The 22,296-nt window shown below is 44.2% G+C and overlaps 1 protein-coding gene and 1 pseudogene across 2 annotated transcripts in view; one reads left to right on the top strand and one right to left on the bottom strand.

Moving 5' to 3' along the window:
* The window catches only part of LOC121281281 (protein FAM13B-like), a 170,610-nt gene that overhangs the window by 124,331 nt on the left and 23,983 nt on the right, over window positions 1–22,296 (top strand). For both annotated transcript variants that reach the window (XM_041194146.1, XM_041194144.1), the window contains 4 exons: window positions 2,378–2,459; window positions 10,082–10,311; window positions 15,078–15,161; window positions 15,902–15,997. In XM_041194146.1, coding sequence (XP_041050080.1) covers window positions 2,378–2,459; window positions 10,082–10,311; window positions 15,078–15,161; window positions 15,902–15,997 — 492 coding nt within the window. The remainder of the gene's footprint in view (window positions 1–2,377; window positions 2,460–10,081; window positions 10,312–15,077; window positions 15,162–15,901; window positions 15,998–22,296) is intronic.
* LOC121280959 lies at window positions 4,423–7,265 on the bottom strand (annotated as a pseudogene).

Raw genomic sequence — 22,296 nt, 5'->3', positions numbered from 1 at the left:
CAAGAACTCCAACTGCAGCTAGATTAACTGCCTTTCAATGAAAGGATTACTGTAGATTTCTTCCTTCAACTTCATCTTCCAGCCGTTTTCCCCCTTACAGCATTGTCTTATACTGAATACTAGTTCCCCATCATAGGCTGCAACATGGATGATAGGTCTAACATTTACTCTACTTCAGGTCTGGCTTTATCTCTGAATCTAAGGAGCTACAAGCTACATAAAACCCAAAGTTGACATAGTCACTTAGCTGCTTTCCAGACGCCAACCAGTCTTGCCTGCTGACTATCCACTAACTGAATTCACAAAGATGAGCTCAAAACAAAAATTTCACTAAGCTCCATCCATCTCCATGGCACTGTGACACACATGGCGTGTTCCCATGTAGCAATGCAAAATAGCTACTTTTTAATTCCAAGGCTTTCCTTAGTTCTGGGAAATCACATGAGTAACCTATCTTTCTAACAAAGATGGGACAGTGCTTCCCAGAACTACTGGCATCATTACGAAGCTAAGAGCAAGCTTCCTGCTGTTTATGATCTTACCTTTCTAACTGTTGAGCTCTTAAGTCCCACATGCTCCAACCCTTTATGTGTAATAAATTCCAAGCTTGTTTGAATTGCATTTACATCAGGGTTGTTTATCAGTTTCTTAACGAGATGCCCCCATTTCTCTGCAGTTAAAACTTTAATTTCAAAAACTGAAAGTTATATTCTAAAACACATGAATCATGAGCTAGATATTTGCCACAGTGGTTGCACACTTCATTGTACACTGCAGAGAGCTAATGCCTTTGAGATGGCTTGCAGACTTGAAGTGGACTCCTCCATATTCCAGTCTCAGCCACAGTGCTGAAACTCTTGAGCAGGCCTTCCAATACCTAGTGCAACTGCTAGTGTGAGGTCTGCAGTTTTCTTTTCATGGCTGGCCCCTATAATCCTCATCTATATCCTCATCAGCTGAGTTGGGAAAGTAGCTCATCAACGAGCTCTCTCAAACTATGCATCATGAGCACCTACTGCTGCCACTCGTGCTTGGAGTGAGCAGACGACTCTACCTTGTTCTAACCCATGCGTTGTGCCAATGTCTGAGCTGATGTTGGGGAGGGATGGAACATGTGGAGAATTCTGTTCCTCTGTGAGATCTCATTTTTTTGAGGCTCTTGATATTTGGAGAAACCAAAAGGAAAGAGGAAAGGACTGAGTTAGGATGGCACAGAAAGCTGGTCAAGAGGATGACTATATCTTAAATGTATCTTGAAGTCTTGGAAGTTTGCATCATATATTCAGAGTTGAATGAAGGGTTTTGAGTAAAATTCATCCCACCATTGATTTAAAAGACATCTTTCAACCACCTAGGCCCCGTGTTTGGAATTAACTTCCAAAACACCTTCATGCCCCTCTGCTCTTGACTTTGGCTAATCTTTTTATCATCTTCCCCCCCCACTTCCCATCAACATGCTTCCCCTGCTCCCCCAAGGCTCACCATTTTTTTTTTGATAACACCTCTGAAAAGTTTTGGACCTACAAGTTGTTTTTTATGTAAAAGTATATGTAGCAGTGTTGTACAACAAAAAGTCAGTGACACAACAATTGGAAATAAACCAAGTCTTTTAAAATTAGATGTGGAATTAACCAAAATAGCTTATAAAAGCAGATCTCATATTGCATTGGGTAATTAACTACTTTTTATAGTTTAATAACTGTTATAATGCAGAAAAACGTGGCAGGCTGATTTGGGGATAAGGTTCCACAAACAGCATTGAGAGAATGACCAGATAATTTGTTTTAGTTGTGTTATGAGGTCCAAATGTTGGCCAAGATACTGAGAGAAAGCTCCTTTACTTTTTTCACCCACATCAGAAAAATCGGGCCTGTGGTGCAATCCTTGTCTGAAAAGCAGCACGTCTGATGGGACTAAGTTGAAGTGACAGCCTAGATTATGTAGTCAAGTCTATAAATGGATCTTGAACTGAATTCTGTTTCAGATGAGAATGCTGCTACTGAGCCAAGGCTGACATTTAAAAAAAACTAATTGTATTATACGCATTAAGTATTTAAATAAAACATAAAAAAATTGAGCAAAATCAAAAATAATCTGAAAAGTCAATTTAAGATATTGTAATATTGATGTTTTTGTGTGACCAATGCCACAGGAGATCTAGCTTTTTAGATGAATTATATCCTTTTCTCATTTACTTTCGTAGAAAAGGGAAGTTTGTCAATGTAGTGCGATACTATTTAAATAAGTTTTGATAACAATCATAAAAGTCAAAATAACCAATTAACTACTTTAAGTTACAACAGTCATAATTTCCAAAGTGACATGTCATGATTTTTGTGTTGATGCTGCATTTAATGTTAAAACATGTTTCTTTTAGCCATCCCACAGTGACAAAGTGGCAAACCCAAAGGTTTTAAAGTGGATGAATGAACTGGTCAGATTACGCAAGCAGTTAAAAGGTAACAACCTATTTTTTTCTAAGTTTGCAATGAATCATGTTTGTTGTATGTACTTGTAACTTTGCGAGTTAATATCTCCATTATAGATGTGAAGTTGAAAACTGCAAGCTGGAAATTTGAAAGGCAGACCATTTTCATGAAAATGTGTTTGACAATTTTTTTTATAGTCACAAGCACATAACACAATACATAAGTTGTCAGATTTAATGATTGGAGCCTCTTTTGATTTCACTACAACAAAATGACACATAGCTCTTCTGGCTCATTCCTTTCCATAAGTGTTGTTCAAATATTTTGCTATAAAGGCTATGCCTTTTTTAAGTCTCTGAAATATAAAACACAGCTGATTGGTCTGAGCACTTCCACTCACTCATCTAACCAGTGTTGTTTATAGTTCATGTAATGCTAAGACAAACCCCAGTAGTTTTAAGACACTCTGCTGTCAGGTGTAGCCATACTTTTTCTATTAATGGATCTGCTGTTCAGACCTTAGTAAAGACTGGTAACTTTTAAGAAGAAATTTGAATTCCCAGGTATTAACTGAAAAGCCAGCACAAGATTTCAGGTTTTAAAGGAAAAAAACTTTTACTGGCAAAAGAAAAAGAACAAGTGCTATTAACTTAACACTATATCTTGTAAGCATTTTTATTTTAAACGAAAAGCAACATTAGCAAGCAATGTGGATATGCAGTACTTAGATTTCCAGGAGGCATTTGACAAGGTGCCACATCAAAGGTTACTATGCAAAATAAAAGTGCATGATGTAGGGGATAACATATTAGCATGCATTGAGGATTGGTTAGCTGACAGGAAATGAGAGAAATTAGGCATAATTAGGTCATTTTCTGGTTGGCAAGATGAGATGAGTGGAGTGCCATAGGGATCAGTGCTGGGGCCTCGACTTTCCAATTACTTGGATGAAGGAACTGAATGTATGGTTGCTAAATTTGCCAATGATACAAAGGTAGGTAGGAAAGTAAGTTGTGAAGAGGATATAAGGAGCCTGCAAAGGGATTTAAGTAGGTTAAGTGAGTGGGCAAAAATTTAGCAGATGAAGTATAATATGGGAAAATGTGAACTTGTCCACTTTGGCAGTAAAAATTGAAAAGCAGTGATTATTTAAATGGAGAGAGATTGCTGAACTTGGGTACAGAGGAATCTGGGTGTCCTGATACATGCATTGCAAAAAGTTAGTGTGTAGTACAGCAAGATTTGGGAGGCCAGTAGAATGTTGTCATTTATTGCAAGACAAATGGAATATATAAGTAGGAATGTTTTGCTACAGTTGCACTGGGCATTGGTGAGACCACAGCTGGAGTACTGTGTACAGTTTTGGTCTCCTTATTTAAGAAAAGAAATAAATGCTTTAGAAGCAGTTCTGAAAAAGTTGACTTGATTGATACCTGGGATGGGGGCGTGAGGACTGGGCAGACCACGCCTTTACCCTTTGGAGCTCAGAAGAATGAAAGGTGATCTTATTGAAACACAAGATCCTGAGGAGACTGGACAGGGTGGATCCTGAAAGGATGTTTCCCCTTGTGAGAGAGACCAGAACTAGGGGACATAGATTAAAAATAAGGGGTATCCCAGTTAAGACTGAGATGAGGAGGAATTTTTCTCAGGGTCGTGAGATTTTGGAGCCCTGTTCCCTCAGAAAGCAGTGGATGCAGGGTCAATGAATATTTTTAAGGCAGAGGTAGATTGACTACCTTGTTGGTTAAGAAGCTAAGGTTACAAGGAGTAGGCAGGAATGTGGAGTTGAGGATATGATCAGATCAGCCATGATCTCATTGAATGGCGGAGCAAGCTTGAACGATCGAATGGCCTCCTACTCCTAATTCGTATGTTCGCCTGTATGGATACGGGCAGCAGAGGTTTTTTTTTTCCCTTTTCATTTAACATTTTATTAACAAGTTTAAGGGCACATAAGCTTCTGGAAGGTGTCACACTCTACCGCCAGTGCTCACTGATCCTTCCGCTCTCACAGACGGCGAATTGCAGACTTTACTGTAACGGTGGAGATGGTGTTGTGGACCCAAGCTCCTCCGGCCACTGTTGTCATGCAAGATCCACAATGCCAAATACCAACTGCCCTCGGCTTCAACTTTGTTTTCCCACAGGAGGAGTAGGTGTATTTGACATATTGGCTGACCTCAATATTTTTCACCATCTTATGGAGTGAGGCTCCATAACGGGTTCCATATTTCCCCACAATCCCCACCTTGGTGCGCTTCGCCACCTTGTTTTTGATGAAGTGAAACACAGTGTGGTGAATGAAAAGCTGGTTGGAACCACATTAGAATTGTTGCACTTGGAGATAACAGAAACGTGAATGGCAGTTTCAGCAGCATTTATACTGATGGAGAGGCGGAGACTGGCTCTTTTATGGAGATAGAAGCAGATGAAGCTTGTGATATAGCATATAGGACACTGAGATTACGAAGATTGGGTCAGCCCCAGAAATTGCCAGAAGAGGGGTGAAATTGGTGGCATGAATACAGAATTTTAGCTGGAGGATATTTTGATACACCCAAAACTGGAAATTAAGCAAATTTTCTTGTTGGAAAGATGGGTGTGGAATTGAGAGGCAGCAACACTTCCAAGAGTTTGGGATAAAAAGGAGGTAAGACATGGAGCAGTAGCTAGCTGGGGCATAGAGATTAAGGCTAAGTATTTTGAAGAGTGATATTAGTTGTTTTAAAAGGGAGGGTACAGAATGAAGTTGTGTTAGAATGGGGTAGGGAAATATGGGTGGTGAGGGATACAAGCAATTGTAGGGAAGAAGGAATTTTCAGAATGGAAGATTGTAAATTTCAGGTACCTCATTAATGGGCGTCTCCTGCTTTGCATCTAATGTGTGGCATTCAGTATGTGACAGATATGTCAAGCAACATAAGTTTTATATAACTAATGTCTACCATGGTATTGCCAATGGTGAGTCAGAGGATCTGCTGTTTTACTATACAATCATTATGCCATATAATGCACAATATATTATCAGGGTCACTGATTCATTATAACCAGTGACCCCTGATGCCATTTTTATTGCATAATGTTCTATAGTGGGACTTTGGGGAACCAACTTAAAAGCTCTCTTTCTGTGAAAACCCATCATAAGTGGCCTTAATGATTATATCCTTTACTTATATTATTAATCTCCTACTTTCCTTAAAGGTTAGAATATACAGGGAGACCAGGGGGTGGATGCTGAAATCTTGGTCAGGTGAATAGCATTAGAGGGACATTGTGGGTGTGGCATGGAGAAATGATTCATGGGTTTAGGAATAATGGAAAAAGCCCTAGGTTTTGACATTATTTGGGCAATGGTTACTCTGTGTTGTGGGACCAGAAGGGATTCTTGAGCCTAGTAATATTTTGGAGCGAGGGAGAAACATTCAGGGTAGAAAATATAAAATGTGGTAGGAAAGCACAAGTTGAGGAAGGTGCAGTAGGAGGGACTGGTGTGGAAGCATAAATCTTTAAGGTAAGAGGGAGAAGGAATGAACACTTGACAGTTAAGGGATAAAAGAGGTGCAGGAGTGAAGTGTGCAAGACTTCAATTCCTCCCTCTTCCACAGCTTTGCTTAAAAAAATTTAAATTTAAATAATAAGGGCTTCTCCATGGTCAAGAAAGCTAATATACAGCTATAACCATAATCCCAGCAATTATCTATTGTTGGACTACTAGTATTTTTCAAGTAGATGCTGCCCCTTGGCATTCCATGTATAGCAAAGGGGAGATGGTAATGTCACTGGACTATTAATCCAGAAGCCCAGGCTAATGCTCTGGGTACAGGAGCTCAAATCCCACCACAGCAGCTGGTGGAATTTAAATTCGATTAATAAAATCTGGGATTGGAAGATGGTTTCTGTAATGGTGACCATTGTTGTAAAAACACACCTGGTTCACTCATTTTCTTGAGGGAAGGAAATCTGCCATCCTTACCTAGTCTGGCCTACATGTGACTCTAGACCCAGAGCAATGTGGTTGAATTTTAACTGCTCTCTGAAATGGCCGAGCATGCCAATCTGTTTGGGCATTTAGGGATGGGCAGCAAATGCTATCCTTGCCAGTGAAGCCCACATCCCATGAAAGAATAAAGAAACAAAATGCTGACAACATACAGCTTTACCTCACCAACACCTCTCTCGACCCCTCCACTTTCTCTCAAATTGTCACACTGCTTGTCTGACATCCAGAAATTTCCTCCAACTAAATTTTGGAAAACCATTGCCTTTAGTCTATGCCACAAGCTCCATTCCTCTCCCTGGCAACTGTCTTTCTATTTAAGACTTGCAGATTTAATGTATTATCCACCTTACTTGTGGAGTTGAAGTCCGGTCCTCACATTGAGATATCCTCCATCCTTTTGTGTGGCAATACCACACTGTTAAATGGGATCGATTTTGAACAAATTTAGCAACTCGACTGGACAACCATGAGGTGCTGTGGGCCATCGGCAGCATGAGAATTGTACTGAACCACAATCTGTAGCCTCATGGCCTGGCATATCCCCCACTCTACCATTAACACCAAGCCAGGGGATCAGCCCTGGTTCAATCAAGAGTGTAGAAGGGCATGCCATGAGTGGCACCAGACATACTTAAAAATGAGGTGTCAGCCTGGTGAAGTGACTACACAGAACTACTTGTGTGCCAAACAACATAAGTAGAAAGTGATAGAGCTAAATGATTCCACAGCCAACGGATCAGATCTAAGTTCTGCAGTCCTACCATATCCAGTCGTGATTGGTGTTGAACGATTAAACAACATACTGGAGGACGTGGCTCCACAAATATCCCCATCCTCAATGGGGGAGCCCAGCACATCAGTGTAAAAGCATTTGCAACAATCTTCAGCCAGAAGTGCTGAGTGGATGATCCATCTCGGCCTCCTGAGGTCTCCAGCATCAAAAATGCCAAGCTTCAACCAATTTGACTCACTCCACATGATATCAAGAAACAAGATATATCCACCTTACTTGTGGAAGCAAAATCCCATCTTCATATTGAGGATATATTCCATCGTGTTGTGTGGCAAACCACCATTCTAAATGGGACAGATTTTGAACAGATCTAGCAACTCAAAACTGGGCGTCCATGAGGCGCTGCACGCCATCAGTACCACAGTGTATACAAACACAATCTGAAACTTCATTACCTGGCATATTTCCCAATCTACCATCAAGCTAGGAGATCAACCTTGGGTTTAGTGAAGAATGTAGGAAGGCATACCAGGAGCAGCACCAGGCATACCTAAAAATGAGGTATCAACCTGGTGAAGCTACAACACAGGACTACTTGCGTGCCAAACAGCAGAAGCAGCATGCAATAGACAGAGATAAAAACAAAAACACTGAGGTCTGTCGAAGGGTCATGAGGACTCGAAACGTCAACTCTTCTCCGCCAGTTCTGTCGAAGGGTCATGAGGACTCGAAACGTCAACTCTTTTCTTCTCCGCCGATGCTGCCAGACCTGCTGAGTTTTTCCAGGTAATTCTGTTTTTGTTATGCAATAGACAGAACTAATTGAACGCACGATCAACGGATCAAATCCAGGCTCTACATTCCTACCATATCCAGTTGTGCATGGTGGTGGACAATTAAATAACTAAATGGAAATGGAGGCTCCACAAATATCCTCATCTTCAATGATGTGGGAAGCACAGCATATCAGTGCAAAAGACAAGGTTGAGGCATTTGCAGCCATCTTCAGCCAGGAGTGCTGAGTGGATGATCCATCTCGGCCTCCTGTGGTCTCCAGTCTTCAACCAATTCAATTTTTTCCACGTGATATCAAGAAATGGCTGAAGGCATTGGATGCTGCAAACTCTGTGGAACCTGATAACATTTCAGCAATAGTACTGAAGACTTGTGCTCTAGTACTAGCCGAACACCCGGTCAAGCTGTTCCAGTACAGCTACAACATGCTGTTGTTCTGGCCATGCGGAAAACTGCCCAGTTTTGTCTTGTCCACAAAAAGCAGGACAAACAAACCTGGCAAATTATTGCCCCATCAGTCTGCTCTCGGTCGTCAGCAAGGTGTTGGAAGGTGTCATTGACGGCGCTATAAAACGGCACTTACTCAGCAATTACCTGCCCACTGAAGTTAAGTTTAGGTTCCACAAGGGCTACTCATAGCAGCTGTGGGTCAAATAGGGGCAAAAGAGCTGAACTCAAGAGATGAGAGTGACTGTCCTTGACATCAAGGCAGCATTTGACCGAGTGTGGCAGCAAGGAGGCTTAGTAAAACAGGAGCCAGTTTAATAAGGAATAAGGGGGAAACTGCTCCACTGGTTGGAGTCATATCCAGCACAAAGCAGGATAGTTGTGGTTGTTGATGGTGAATCATCTCAGTCCCAGGACATCACCACAAGCGTTCCTCAGGGCAGTGTCCTAGGCTGGAGCATCTTCAACTACTTCATCAGTGAACTTCCCACCATCATAAGGTCAGAAGTGGGCATGTTCGCTGATTGCACAATGTTCAGCAACATTCGTGACTCCTCTGATACTGAAGCAGCATGTGCCCTTATGCAGCAATGACCATCTCCTACAAGAGAGATTCCAACCATCTCCCCTTGACATTCAGTGGCATTACCACCTCTGAATCCTGCACTATCAACATTCTGAGGTTTACTATTGACCAGAAACTAAACTGGTCCAGCCATATAAATACTGTGGCTATAAGAGCAGGCCAGAGGCTGGGAATTCTGCAGCAAGTAACTCATCTCCCCAATTCCCCAAAGCTTGTGCACTATCTACAAGGTACAAGTCAGGAGTGTGAACGAATACTCTCCACTTGCCTGGATGAGTGCAGCTCCAACAACAATCAAGAAGCTCAACACAACCCAGGACAAAGCAGCCTGCTTGATTGGCACTTCATCCACAAACATTCACTCCCTCCACCACTGATGCAGCAGTGTGTACCATCTACACAATGTACTGCGGCATCTCGCCAAGGCTCCTTCAGAAGCATCTTTCAAACTCATGACCTCTATTACCTAGAAGGACAAGGGCAGCAGATGCGTGGGAACACCACCTGCAACTTCCCCTCCAAGCCACACACCATCCTGATTTGGAACTATATTGCCGCTACTTCACTGTTGCTGGGTCAAAATCCTGAAACTCCCTTCCTCAACAGCACTGAGTGTCCCTATACCACATGAACTGCAGTGGTTCAAGAATGCAGCTCACCACTGTCTTAGGAATGGGGAATAAATGCAGGCCTAGCCAGCAATGCCCACATCCTGTAAAAGAAGACATTTTTAAAAACTAACTTTTATCCCATTTTTGATGAGAGCCACATTACATACAGCTGTATTTATTGTTCAAAGCATGAAGTTTTATAAAATCAACATGGTCACATCTACAGCGAAACCAGTTAAACTTATGATTTAAGAAAAAAAAACTTTACGAGCCCAACTGGATTGCTAACTCTCATCCACAGCAAAGGTTGCATGATTAAAGTTTGTAATAGTTAATATTCAAAGTACAAGATTCTTAATGCACTGCATTCAAGGTGATACAACAGCCACTATAAATTGGAACTTGATGTGATTTGAATAATGGCTACATATATATAAACAGTAACTACTTGAGTTTTTGTTTGTACTTTCGTAACAGAAGCAAAATATAAAACTTCAGAAAATGACTTGGAAATTCTACCTGTAATAAGGCCACGCAGCAATACTCTTCCAAAGAGCTTTGGTTCCTGTTTGGAACATGAGCAAAGAGATGTATCAAAAGAAACATTTGAGAAGGAGAAAAAGCCATCTAAGGAAGCAACATTAGAAACGATCCTAAAAAGACTTAAAGAGAAACGAGCAGAGGAAGACTGGCCAGAGGATATTAAGGTATTATTTAGATTAGTAACCTTTTGTCTGCATAATTTGGGTGATCTAGTAGAACAATAAGTATGAATCTCACTTGTTCTTTTTTCTTGTAATTATTTTAACTGCTTTTTTAAAAGTTTGATTTGAAGTTGTGTTGTTTCGATAGATTAAATGTGGAGTACAAGCCACAAAGTAACTGAGCATTTTGTAATGAGCCTACTCTTGAAATAGTGTAGCTTCTTTAGAGATTTAAGGCTAAGCTGAATATAATAGCTTAAATGTATAGCTTCCTTGTAAATGCTTGGTAGTTCCTTCCTGTCTCATGTAGGGGACTGAGGATTAAATAGTACACACGATACACTGTTGCATTATGAAAATGCCCTTAAATTTAATGGTGCGGATCTTCTGTGGAGCTGCAATCATCATCTGATTGCCGCTGCTTTTGTAAATTCCTCCAACGCAATGTTATTCTGCATTTCTTCCATGACCTTCTGAGCCTGGCTTTTCCAGAAATGTGGAGCACAGCATCATTGGGGGAACACAGTCAAGGGGAAGACAGGGCACTTCCCCCTTTTATGGCACCAGCTGCTGTATGGCAAGTTTCAATGTCCGGTTTGAATGATAGTGAGTGGATGAGTGTTGGTGAGTGAGTGGGCGGGTGAATGTTGGTTGGTGAGCAAGTGGGCGGGTGAATGTTGGTTGGTGAGCGAGTGGGCGGGTGAATGTTGGTTGGTGAGCGAGTGGGCGGGTGAATGTTGGTTGGTGAGCGAGTGAGCGGGTGAATGTTGGTTGGTGAGCGAGTGGGCGGGTGAATGTTGGTTGGTGAGCGAGTGGGCGGGTGAATGTTGGTTGGTGAGCCAGTGGGTGGGTGAATGTTGGTTGGTGAGCCAGTGGGCGGGTGAATGTTGGTTGGTGAGCGAGTGGGCGGGTGAATGTTGGTTGGTGAGCGAGTGGGCGGGTGAATGTTGGTTGGTGAGCGAGTGGGCGGGTGAATGTTGGTTGGTGAGCGAGTGGGCGGGTGAATGTTGGTTGGTGAGCGAGTGGGCGGGTGAATGTTGGTTGGTGAGCGAGTGGGCGGGTGAATGTTGGTTGGTGAGCGAGTGGGCGGGTGAATGTTGGTTGGTGAGCCAGTGGGCGGGTGAATGTTGGTTGGTGAGCCAGTGGGCGGGTGAATGTTGGTTGGTGAGCCAGTGGGCGGGTGAATGTTGGTTGGTGAGCCAGTGGGCGGGTGAATGTTGGTTGGTGAGCCAGTGGGCGGGTGAATGTTGGTTGGTGAGCCAGTGGGCGGGTGAATGTTGGTTGGTGAGCCAGTGGGCGGGTGAATGTTGGTTGGTGAGCCAGTGGGCGGGTGAATGTTGGTTGGTGAGCCAGTGGGCGGGTGAATGTTGGTTGGTGAGCCAGTGGGCGGGTGAATGTTGGTTGGTGAGCCAGTGGGCGGGTGAATGTTGGTTGGTGAGCCAGTGGGCGGGTGAATGTTGGTTGGTGAGCCAGTGGGCGGGTGAATGTTGGTTGGTGAGCCAGTGGGCGGGTGAATGTTGGTTGGTGAGCCAGTGGGCGGGTGAATGTTGGTTGGTGAGCCAGTGGGCGGGTGAATGTTGGTTGGTGAGCCAGTGGGCGGGTGAATGTTGGTTGGTGAGCCAGTGGGCGGGTGAATGTTGGTTGGTGAGCCAGTGGGCGGGTGAATGTTGGTTGGTGAGCCAGTGGGCGGGTGAATGTTGGTTGGTGAGCCAGTGGGCGGGTGAATGTTGGTTGGTGAGCCAGTGGGCGGGTGAATGTTGGTTGGTGAGCCAGTGGGCGGGTGAATGTTGGTTGGTGAGCCAGTGGGCGGGTGAATGTTGGTTGGTGAGCCAGTGGGCGGGTGAATGTTGGTTGGTGAGCCAGTGGGCGGGTGAATGTTGGTTGGTGAGCCAGTGGGCGGGTGAATGTTGGTTGGTGAGCCAGTGGGCGGGTGAATGTTGGTTGGTGAGCCAGTGGGCGGGTGAATGTTGGTTGGTGAGCCAGTGGGCGGGTGAATGTTGGTTGGTGAGCCAGTGGGCGGGTGAATGTTGGTTGGTGAGCCAGTGGGCGGGTGAATGTTGGTTGGTGAGCCAGTGGGCGGGTGAATGTTGGTTGGTGAGCCAGTGGGCGGGTGAATGTTGGTTGGTGAGCCAGTGGGCGGGTGAATGTTGGTTGGTGAGCCAGTGGGCGGGTGAATGTTGGTTGGTGAGCCAGTGGGCGGGTGAATGTTGGTTGGTGAGCCAGTGGGCGGGTGAATGTTGGTTGGTGAGCCAGTGGGCGGGTGAATGTTGGTTGGTGAGCCAGTGGGCGGGTGAATGTTGGTTGGTGAGCCAGTGGGCGGGTGAATGTTGGTTGGTGAGCCAGTGGGCGGGTGAATGTTGGTTGGTGAGCCAGTGGGCGGGTGAATGTTGGTTGGTGAGCCAGTGGGCGGGTGAATGTTGGTTGGTGAGCCAGTGGGCGGGTGAATGTTGGTTGGTGAGCCAGTGGGCGGGTGAATGTTGGTTGGTGAGCCAGTGGGCGGGTGAATGTTGGTTGGTGAGCCAGTGGGCGGGTGAATGTTGGTTGGTGAGCCAGTGGGCGGGTGAATGTTGGTTGGTGAGCCAGTGGGCGGGTGAATGTTGGTTGGTGAGCCAGTGGGCGGGTGAATGTTGGTTGGTGAGCCAGTGGGCGGGTGAATGTTGGTTGGTGAGCCAGTGGGCGGGTGAACGTTGGTTGGTGAGCCAGTGGGCGGGTGAACGTTGGTTGGTGAGCCAGTGGGCGGGTGAACGTTGGTTGGTGAGCCAGTGGGCGGGTGAACGTTGGTTGGTGAGCCAGTGGGCGGGTGAACGTTGGTTGGTGAGCCAGTGGGCGGGTGAACGTTGGTTGGTGGGCCAGTGGGCGGGTGAACGTTGGTTGGTGGGCGAGTGGGCGGGTGAACGTTGGTTGGTGGGCGAGTGGGCGGGTGAACGTTGGTTGGTGGGCGAGTGGGCGGGTGAACGTTGGTTGGTGGGCGAGTGGGCGGGTGAACGTTGGTTGGTGGGCGAGTGGGCGGGTGAACGTTGGTTGGTGGGCGAGTGGGCGGGTGAACGTTGGTTGGTGGGCGAGTGGGCGGGTGAACGTTGGTTGGTGGGCGAGTGGGCGGGTGAACGTTGGTTGGTGGGCGAGTGGGCGGGTGAACGTTGGTTGGTGGGCGAGTGGGCGGGTGAGCGTTGGTTGGTGGGCGAGTGGGCGGGTGAGCGTTGGTTGGTGGGCGAGTGGGCGGGTGAGCGTTGGTTGGTGGGCGAGTGGGCGGGTGAAGGTTGGTTGGTGGGCGAGTGGGCGGTTGAACGTTGGTTGGTGGGCGAGTGGGCGGGTGAACGTTGGTTGGTGGGCGAGTGGGCGGGTGAATGTTGGTTGGTGGGCGAGTGGGCGGGTGAATGTTGGTTGGTGGGCGAGTGGGCGGGTGAATGTTGGTTGGTGAGCCAGTGGGCGGGTGAATGTTGGTTGGTGAGCCAGTGGGCGGGTGAATGTTGGTTGGTGGGCGAGTGGGCGGGTGAATGTTGGTTGGTGGGCGCGTGGGCGGGTGAGTGTTGGTTGGTGGGCGGGTGGGTGGTTGAATGTTGATTGGGGGCAGGTGAATGTTGGTTGGCTGGCGGGTGGGCGCATGTCGGTTGGCGGGTGGGCGAATGTCAGTTGGCGGGCAAGCGGTCGGGCGAATGTCGGTGAGTGAGGGGGCGAGTGCAGGGTTGCGAGTGTGGGCGCGTGGGTGGATACAAACATACGAAATAGGAGCTAAGGTAGGCTATTCAGCCCCTTGGGCCTGCCCCACCATTCAGTAAGATCAAGGCTGATCTGTTTGTGTTTCGAGTTCCACATCCCCATCTACTCCCGATAACCTTTGATTCCTTGCCTAACAAGAATCTATCTATCTCCGCGTTAAAAATATTTTAGTGCCGCACCGCCTGAGGCAGAGAGTTGCAAAGTCACACAACCCTTTGAGAGAAAAAATATCTCCTCATTTCTGTCCTAAAAGGGCAACCCCTAATTTTAAAACAGTGCCCCCTAGTTCTGGATTCAAACACAAGCGGAAACATCCTTTTCGCATTCACTTTGTCAAGACCATTCAGGATCTCTCACTGTTCCAAACTCCAGTGGAAAAAGCCCAGCTGTCCTAATCTACTAAACCTCCTCTGAACTGCCTCCAATGCATTTTGCATCCTTAAATAAGGAGATCAAAAATGCGCACAGTATTCGAAATGTGGTCTCACCAATGTCTTGTATAACTGAAGCATAATATTGGTGAATGAGTGAGTGGATGAATGTATGTGAATGGGTAAGGGAGGTGAGTGTGGTGGCAGTGTCAGTGTGAGTGATTCGGGGGGTCAATTGTGTAGTTATCCAGATGTTGGACTAGTTTTAATTGTCTAATGTTTCTTGGGTAACTATCCAGGTAAGTACATTAGAACTGTTTGAATCTGAAGTCTGTAGCTCAGAGTCAGAGACATTTGTGGGGGGGTCCTATGGAGCATGAAAATTGTCCATTGGGAGTTGAAACTTTCTGGGCAGTTCCCAGATAGGTCCACACATCAGGCCTTCCGCAGGGTGCCAATGCGCAACTTCAGTCGTATATCCAATTTCCGATAATTCAGAGACAGGAAGATTTGGCCCATGTGTCAAAAGAGGAAAAAAAATCAGAATTAATCCAGACTATTTAAAATGCAAATAGAAGCAGTGCCCAAGCTTATAGTTGACAAATTGCTTTACAACGTTTGGAATGTTGTGTTGCCATTAGAATTTCACATTGTTTAATTCCAAATGTATCTAATTAACAGGAAATGAGACAAAACCATTTAACGGCAGAGAAGATAGCCCTTCAGAAGAGTCTGTTATATTTTGAAAGTATTCATGGACATCCGGTATATTTACTCTTATCTATTTTTAGGACTTGTTGATCAATCATAATTATTGGCACTTTTTAAATCTAAACTTAAATGTCAAGCATTGCATTAATTAAGTGTGTTGTGTACATCGACATAAAATATCAATTTTTATCAAGTGAGGAGTGAGTTTGATGCAGTTAAGAAGTAAGATATTTTAGAGCTGACTGGAGAAGTGTACAAAATGGATTGCGAATCTGGAGGTAACAAGTGTTATGTTGGTATTTGTTACATGTAGTAAGAATTTGTATTTTTTTGCTGTTCTGTAAAAATGACTATTCATGTGAAATAATTTTGTGATTGGCTTTGGGATGAAAGTAACTTAACATTGACTAATATTGACAAATTGCAATTGAAAATTTTTAATTTTTTAATGGCCAGTAATTCAGGTAGCGTTACAAACTTCCAAGCTGAAGCTAGAATGGTTTGTAAATTAGTAACTAAAAATTGTATTGGATTAGATTGTTGTATTCCCTGGTATCAATAAAGTTATATGAATTAATGAAAAACTCATAAGTAAGACAACAGTTATTTTTTGAGTAAAATTAGTGTAATAATTGAATATTTTGTGTATTAACTGTTTAGTGTAGACATTGAGACAATGAAACCATCTATGAAAGCATTCCAGTCGCCAATTACCCTGTAAGAGTATACATTTATGTCCAGTTTGCTGTCCTGCTTAGTACTCATTTTCTAATGAAGTTTGTCTAATTTTCCAGGTTACTAGGGAAGAAAGGCAGCTGGTGAAGCCTTTATATGATAGATACCGACTTGTGAAACAGATGTTGGCCAAAGCAAGCGCAACACCAGTAATTGTAAGTGTGAAAGCCCCTCAAAGTAACAAAATTAACACCTTGCATTTTATACAGTGCCTTCAACATAGTAAAGCATTACAAGGCACTTCACAGCAGCATAATCCGACAAAACGTGATACCTAGCCAGAAAAGGAGACATTAAGGCAAGTGACTGAATGCTTGTTCAAAGAGGTAGATTTTAAAGAGGGCCTTAAAGGGGGTAAGAGAGGCAGGGATTCAGGGAAGGAATTCCAGAGCTTGGGGTGTAGACTGCTAAATGTATGCCTGTCAGTGTTGGGGTAAAGGAAATGGGACATGGACAACAGGCCAGAGTTTGAGGAATACTATGCTTTGCGTTTTAAGGTAGGAGGAGGTTGCAGAGAAGGGATGGGATGAGGCCGTGGATATGGATTTGAACACACAGATGATAATTTTAACATGAAGGCATTTGTGGCTACAAGCCAGTGTAAATAAGTGAATCCAAGGGTGATGGGTGACTGGGATTTGGTGAGAGTTAGGATACAGGTGCCAAGAATTTGGATTTGTTGAATTTCATGGAAAGTGCAAGATGTGCTGCCAGCCAGGACAATATTGGAGTAGTCTAGTCCAGAGGTAGCAAGAGCATGGATGAGGGTTTCAGCAACAAATGGACTGAGTCAGGGATGGAGATAAACAATATTGTGGAGTTGGAAGTCAGCAGTCTTGGTGATGGTGAGGTTATCAGATTAGTAGCTCAGCTTAGGGTCAAATAGGACATTAACGTTGCAAGCAGTTTGTTTCAGCCTGAGATGGCGATTAGCATTTGCAGCAGAGGCCAATTTTTAATTGGAGCTCATCCAGGGCAAGTTTTCTGAAAACATTGAGGCAGTAGAAGGATCAAGTGAATTAGAAATGAGGTAGAACTGGGTGTGCATCGGAAAAGGAGTAAGCCATTTATGAACATTATAGAAGAAACAATAGCAGGAGTAAGTCATATGGCCCCTTAGTCTTGCTCTGCCATTTAGTATTTTCATGGCTGGTCATCTACCTCGACTCCACTTTCTGGCCAGCTGCCCATATCCCTTGATTCCTTGAAGTTTCATCAACTCATTGTGCTACTGACTGGGGGCACTGACACCCAGATATAGCATTTGCATTGATCCTAGATCCTTCAAAGTCGCTGATATTAGCAACATTACTTTGCTGTCTTCTAATGTTACTTCATTTTTAAATGTACTCCAAACTTGGCAAAAGTGTCCTCGTAACAACCACTTGTTTGAATGGTATCCCGATCACAAAATTATTGCAACCTCTGGTTAGAAAGGAAACCTCATTGTAAGCAGGTAATTGTCTGAAAATGTGACTTCTTCCTGAGATGGTACAGAATTGTCAACCTGATTAACTCCAAAGTTGTATACCAATCTTTAAGGAAGCAAAGGCAGCTTTATCAAAACCTTCTACATTGTTCAAAGCAGTTTTATTGCCAGCCTTGATGTCAAAGAGGTTGTGCTACCAGCTACATAATCCCTTGTAAAAGAGTTAGTCTTGGGCAACTCCCTGTTTGAAAAATTCCTTCATAACTGATTCATCTTGAATAGAACATATTTCAGCCCATGGCTAGCTTCGCAATGGTCTCATAACTGTGAAATTTCCCAATTGAACTGTATACACTGTATCAGATAGAATATCCAATTTTTTTTCGATGAAGGGGAAGAAGAAAAATATAAATGGAAGTGTACGCTCTTTCAGTTGGACCTACTGATACAGGAAATTGGTCTACAGTGTTTTGTACTTCTGACTTCACATGCTTTGAGTTTCTTGTTTGTACCTTGGAAATTCAGGCACTAGAACACTCTGCTAGTGAAGATTCAGTTGTTATAAACCTTATGGATGTACTTGCAAGTCAGATGCTTCTAGTGCTTGTCCCCTTCTCTTGCAAACACTGAGTAAGTTTGCTCAAGAGCTGAAGTCAGTCTGAACCTGTGGCTTTAGGCTTTGATGGATCAGTTTCATCTCAGCTGCTTCTGCCTCTGACTCCTTAAAAGATTCAGCCTTTCCCCCACCCGTCACTCTCCCAGAGATGCCACATCTCTGAAGATGCATGCCTACTCTTTTTTTTCCCCTCCCTCATTCCCTCCGCCCTCCCCTAGCAAATCCAGGTTAGAGAATCACCACGAACCTGTCAAATACCTGGCCTGTGTTATGATTCCTGTAGAAACCGATAACCTTAGAAGGAAGGAATCCCCAAACGACTCCAACAGTAGAAACTGATGAATAAGATTTCACCTTTTAAAATGTTTACTGGAATGGTCAAACTCAAAATCAACATAAAATTAAGCAAGCATTAACAGGCAAATGAAATTTCAATAGAAACAATGAAGTTCACTTTAAATAGTTGATAAAACAAAGATAGCTCTCAACTGTTTCAGTGATACTGCCAGCACAAATGTGGCACCAGGCGCAGTCTCTATCTTTCTCTGCCTCTGGTACATAAGATCTCTCTCTTTTTCCACTCACTGGATTTGGCCCTCATGTCACTTTCACTGGCAGTTGTATTCCATCCAAGGACCCTGGGTACGATTAACGCTGTCAAGGTCCACTTCTACAAACCAGGTAAGTTTATAGGCCCCAACCACTAAGAAGCTGGGGGTGGGTGGGGGAGGCTAGGTGGTTGGAAGGGGTGGGGGGTGCTGTGGTTGTGATTAGGTGGTTGGGGGGGGTGGTTGGGGTGGGGAGAATCGGGTGGCCGGGGAAGGGGCGCAGGTGGCTGGGGGGAGTTTGGATGGTTGGAGGGGGTTGGGTTGGGGGGTGAGTCAGTGGGGAGGGTGGCTGGGGATGGGGGTCAGTAATATAGTCACCCAGGCATTAGAAGTGGTTTTAACCCTAACTTTTCCTGAGTAAATATTCTACTGAGAGTGTCAAAATCATCCAGATTCTCAGATTTAAATTGGAGTTTCACCCGGTTTCCAGTGCAGGGTAATTGGCCATTGAAGTTTAAACTTCCCGGGCAATTGCTGTGTGGTCCTTGTGTGGAAACTTTTGGGGGAGGCCCCCTCAGTGTATCTTCTGCGGTACCTCCCAGATATGTCCCCAACCAACCTTCTCCTCCTCCCACCACCCCCCACTCCCCAAAACCACCATCATCACCGGAAGTTCTTGGCCAAGGAGTTCTGAGTCTGTATTCTGCAGTAGCATCACAGACTGAAACATGATACCCTCAATTAGTTTCTCTTTGCCTTTTTTTTTAAACTGGCTTTCATCCCCACAGTGATATCAGCTAGTCTAATTTATCAGAAATGATCTCAACCAAGAATCACTTCACAACCCTCTGCCCAGTAGCTTGATTTCACTTTGGGTTAAGGAAGTATCTCTCAAATACAAGCTACGTACAGAGTTCCTCACACCTGTTGCTCAACTAAGCTGGCAATCAATTGCCCAGAAGAAATAAAAGAACAACTTGGGCAAAACAGCAGAGACTGGGAACACAACAAGCAATGTCATGATTGTGAAGGAGTCTAGAGTGTTGGATGAGGGAAAAAAGTTAGGCTTTGCTCTTAAACAAGCCACATGTCAGCCATCCTAGCTCCTTTGGGGACAGGTGCATCTGCCAAAGTTATTAATATGCAGCTCTATTATTGATTGAGGGGTGTAGAACAGTGATGTCCCTTAGAAATCACTGCCTAAATGCAGGCATGGCTAAAGTGACACTTTTATCCACGTGCACTAATTTTAATAGGAAACAGCTTCAGACACAACACAAGTAAATATATTTAATGTGTAAGTTTACTCATTGTGTGAAATTTTGCTGCCTTGGGGATCTTCACTGTTGGATTTTCCTCACTTTTCATACCTGTCAGTGGGCTAAATAAACTTGAAAATTCTATACTGAGAAGTGCTTTGACATTTTGGAGTTCCAAGCCAATCAGAGTATGTAAGTTTTGAGTACCACTGAAGGTTTCTGTGCAATAGTATGCATTTATTTATACACGGATGTTGAATGAATTCGATTGCCTACCATTGATCATCTTTCTCATTGTTTTGAAAGAAGTTCAGACTTCATGTTCAAGGAAAACTTAACCCTTAACTCTTAAACCCTTGATTCTGTCTATGACGTGATGCTGTTTGAAACTGCAATGATTTGACATGTTAGCCTTGAACTTAAAGTGAAAGGGTAAGATGTAATTGTATGCATGATGGCCAAATGGCCTCCTTTTGTGTTACATCATTCTATTATTTTGTGAATTTAGTGAATGGTCTTTTACGTAGTGAAGTGAGGAAAGATCACCTGATTAAACATTGCAGATTGTGAATTTTTCAGACACTGCCCCCGAATGAGTTCTCCCTCCTCACAGTAGGTAATCTGACATTTTGTTTTCTGTATAAAAGGATTGCAGGAATAAAAGCAGTTTGATTCCTTGTCACATTAACTCCAGAGAGAGTGACTGCCCTTGACATCAAGGCAGCATATGGCCGAGTGTGGCATCGAGGCGCCCGAACAAAACTGGAGCTAATGGGAATCAGGGAAAACTCTCCATTGGCTGGAGTCATACCTAGCACAAAGGAAGATGGATGTGGTTGTTGGAAGTTTATCATCTTAGCTCTAGAACATCACTACAGGAGTTCCTTAGGGTAATGTCCTAGGCCCAACCATCTTCAACTGCATCGTCAATGATCTTCCTTCCATCATAAGGTCAGAAGTGGCGATGTGCAATCATCAGCAAACAATGTTCAGATACTGAAGCAGCCCATGTCCAAATGCAGCAAGATCTGGACAATATCCAGGCTTGGGTTGTGAAGTGGCAAGTAATATTTGTGCTGCACAAATGCCAGGCAGTGACCATTTCCAACAAGAGAGAATGTAACCTTCACCCCTTGACATTCAATGGCATTACCATCACTGAATCCTCCACTATCAACATCTTGGTGGCTACTATTGACCAGAAACTGAACTGAACTAGCCATATACAAGAGCAGGTCAGAAGCTAGGAATCTTGCAGCGAGTGACTCATCTCCTGACTCCCTAAAGCCAGCCCACCATGGAGTGTGATAGAATACTGTCCACTTGCCTGGATGAATGCAGCTCCAACAGCACTCAAGAAGCTTGACACCATCCATAACAAAACAGCCTGCTTATTGGCACCCTATTTACAAACATTCACTCCCCCCACCACCAACAAATAGTGGCAGCAGTGTGTACCATCTATGAGATGCACTGCAGGAACTCACCAAGGCTCCTTAGACAACACCTTCCAAACCCACGACCACTACCATCTAGGAGGACAAGGGCAGTAGACAGATTGTTTCACCACCCCCTAGAAGTCACCCTCCAAGCCAATCCCCATCTTAACTTGGAAATATATTGCAGTTCCTTTGCTGTTGCTGGGTCAAAATCCTGGAACTCCCTCCCTAACAACATGTGGGTGTACCTACACAACATAGACTGCAGCAGTTCAAGAAAACAGCTCACCACCACCTTCTCAAGGGCAGTTGGAGATGGGCAATAAATGTTGACCTAGCCAGTGAAACCCATATCTCATGACTGAATTTAAAAAATGTAATTAATTACAGCTTTATAATGATGTTAGGCAGGATAGGAGTTAATTTAAACAGCACTAATTTCTCCTCTCACCATCCATCTGTAAACAGAAAGGTGTTTTGATTTGTTTTCCTCTTTGTAAGCAGTGATGTATTTCCCAACTCCCCTGTTTTGGTGCGATCCAATTTTCTATTAAGAACCCCACAGCAAACTCTTGATAGGATGAACTCAAAGGGTACTTTACTTGCACAAAGTGAAAACACGAAAAGAGATTTCACAACGCCCCCTTTGCATTCAGATTACCCTTGAACAAGCCTGATCCCAGAGTGGAACCCAGCTTGATAGATCCTAACTTTATTTATTTGTTTAGATGTATGGAGAGTAACTACTGAAGAGAGTCACAGGAGTCAGCTAATGAACTTTTAACAAAACATTTACTCAACAAGAAGTGAACTATATTGCAATGCCCCTTCACCCAGAATTAAACCTTTACAGATATATACAGATTTGTAAGGATAATAACAAGTTGCAAAAGCTATCTTATACTTTAATGTTAATGGCAAGTACACAGACCATGTAAACTAATGGTGACCTGTGGCCAGACACATTGCCCTCCAAAACCAAGTGACAGATGCCACCTCAACCAGATGCTATGGATCTCTCCTCAACTAGCACCCCCCCCCCCGCACCACCACCCACCACCACAGATGCTTGTCACACCATGTGTCAACTGGTGCACTGTCTTTCACACAAGGGTTTCCAATCTCCACTTTCCAACACCTCATCTTGCAATCTTCTCCCAAAC

The sequence above is a fragment of the Carcharodon carcharias genome, chromosome 8 (genome assembly GCF_017639515.1).
Source record: "Carcharodon carcharias isolate sCarCar2 chromosome 8, sCarCar2.pri, whole genome shotgun sequence".
NCBI classification, from domain to species: Eukaryota; Metazoa; Chordata; class Chondrichthyes; order Lamniformes; family Lamnidae; genus Carcharodon; species Carcharodon carcharias.
This window is presented reverse-complemented; position numbering and strand designations above follow the sequence as displayed.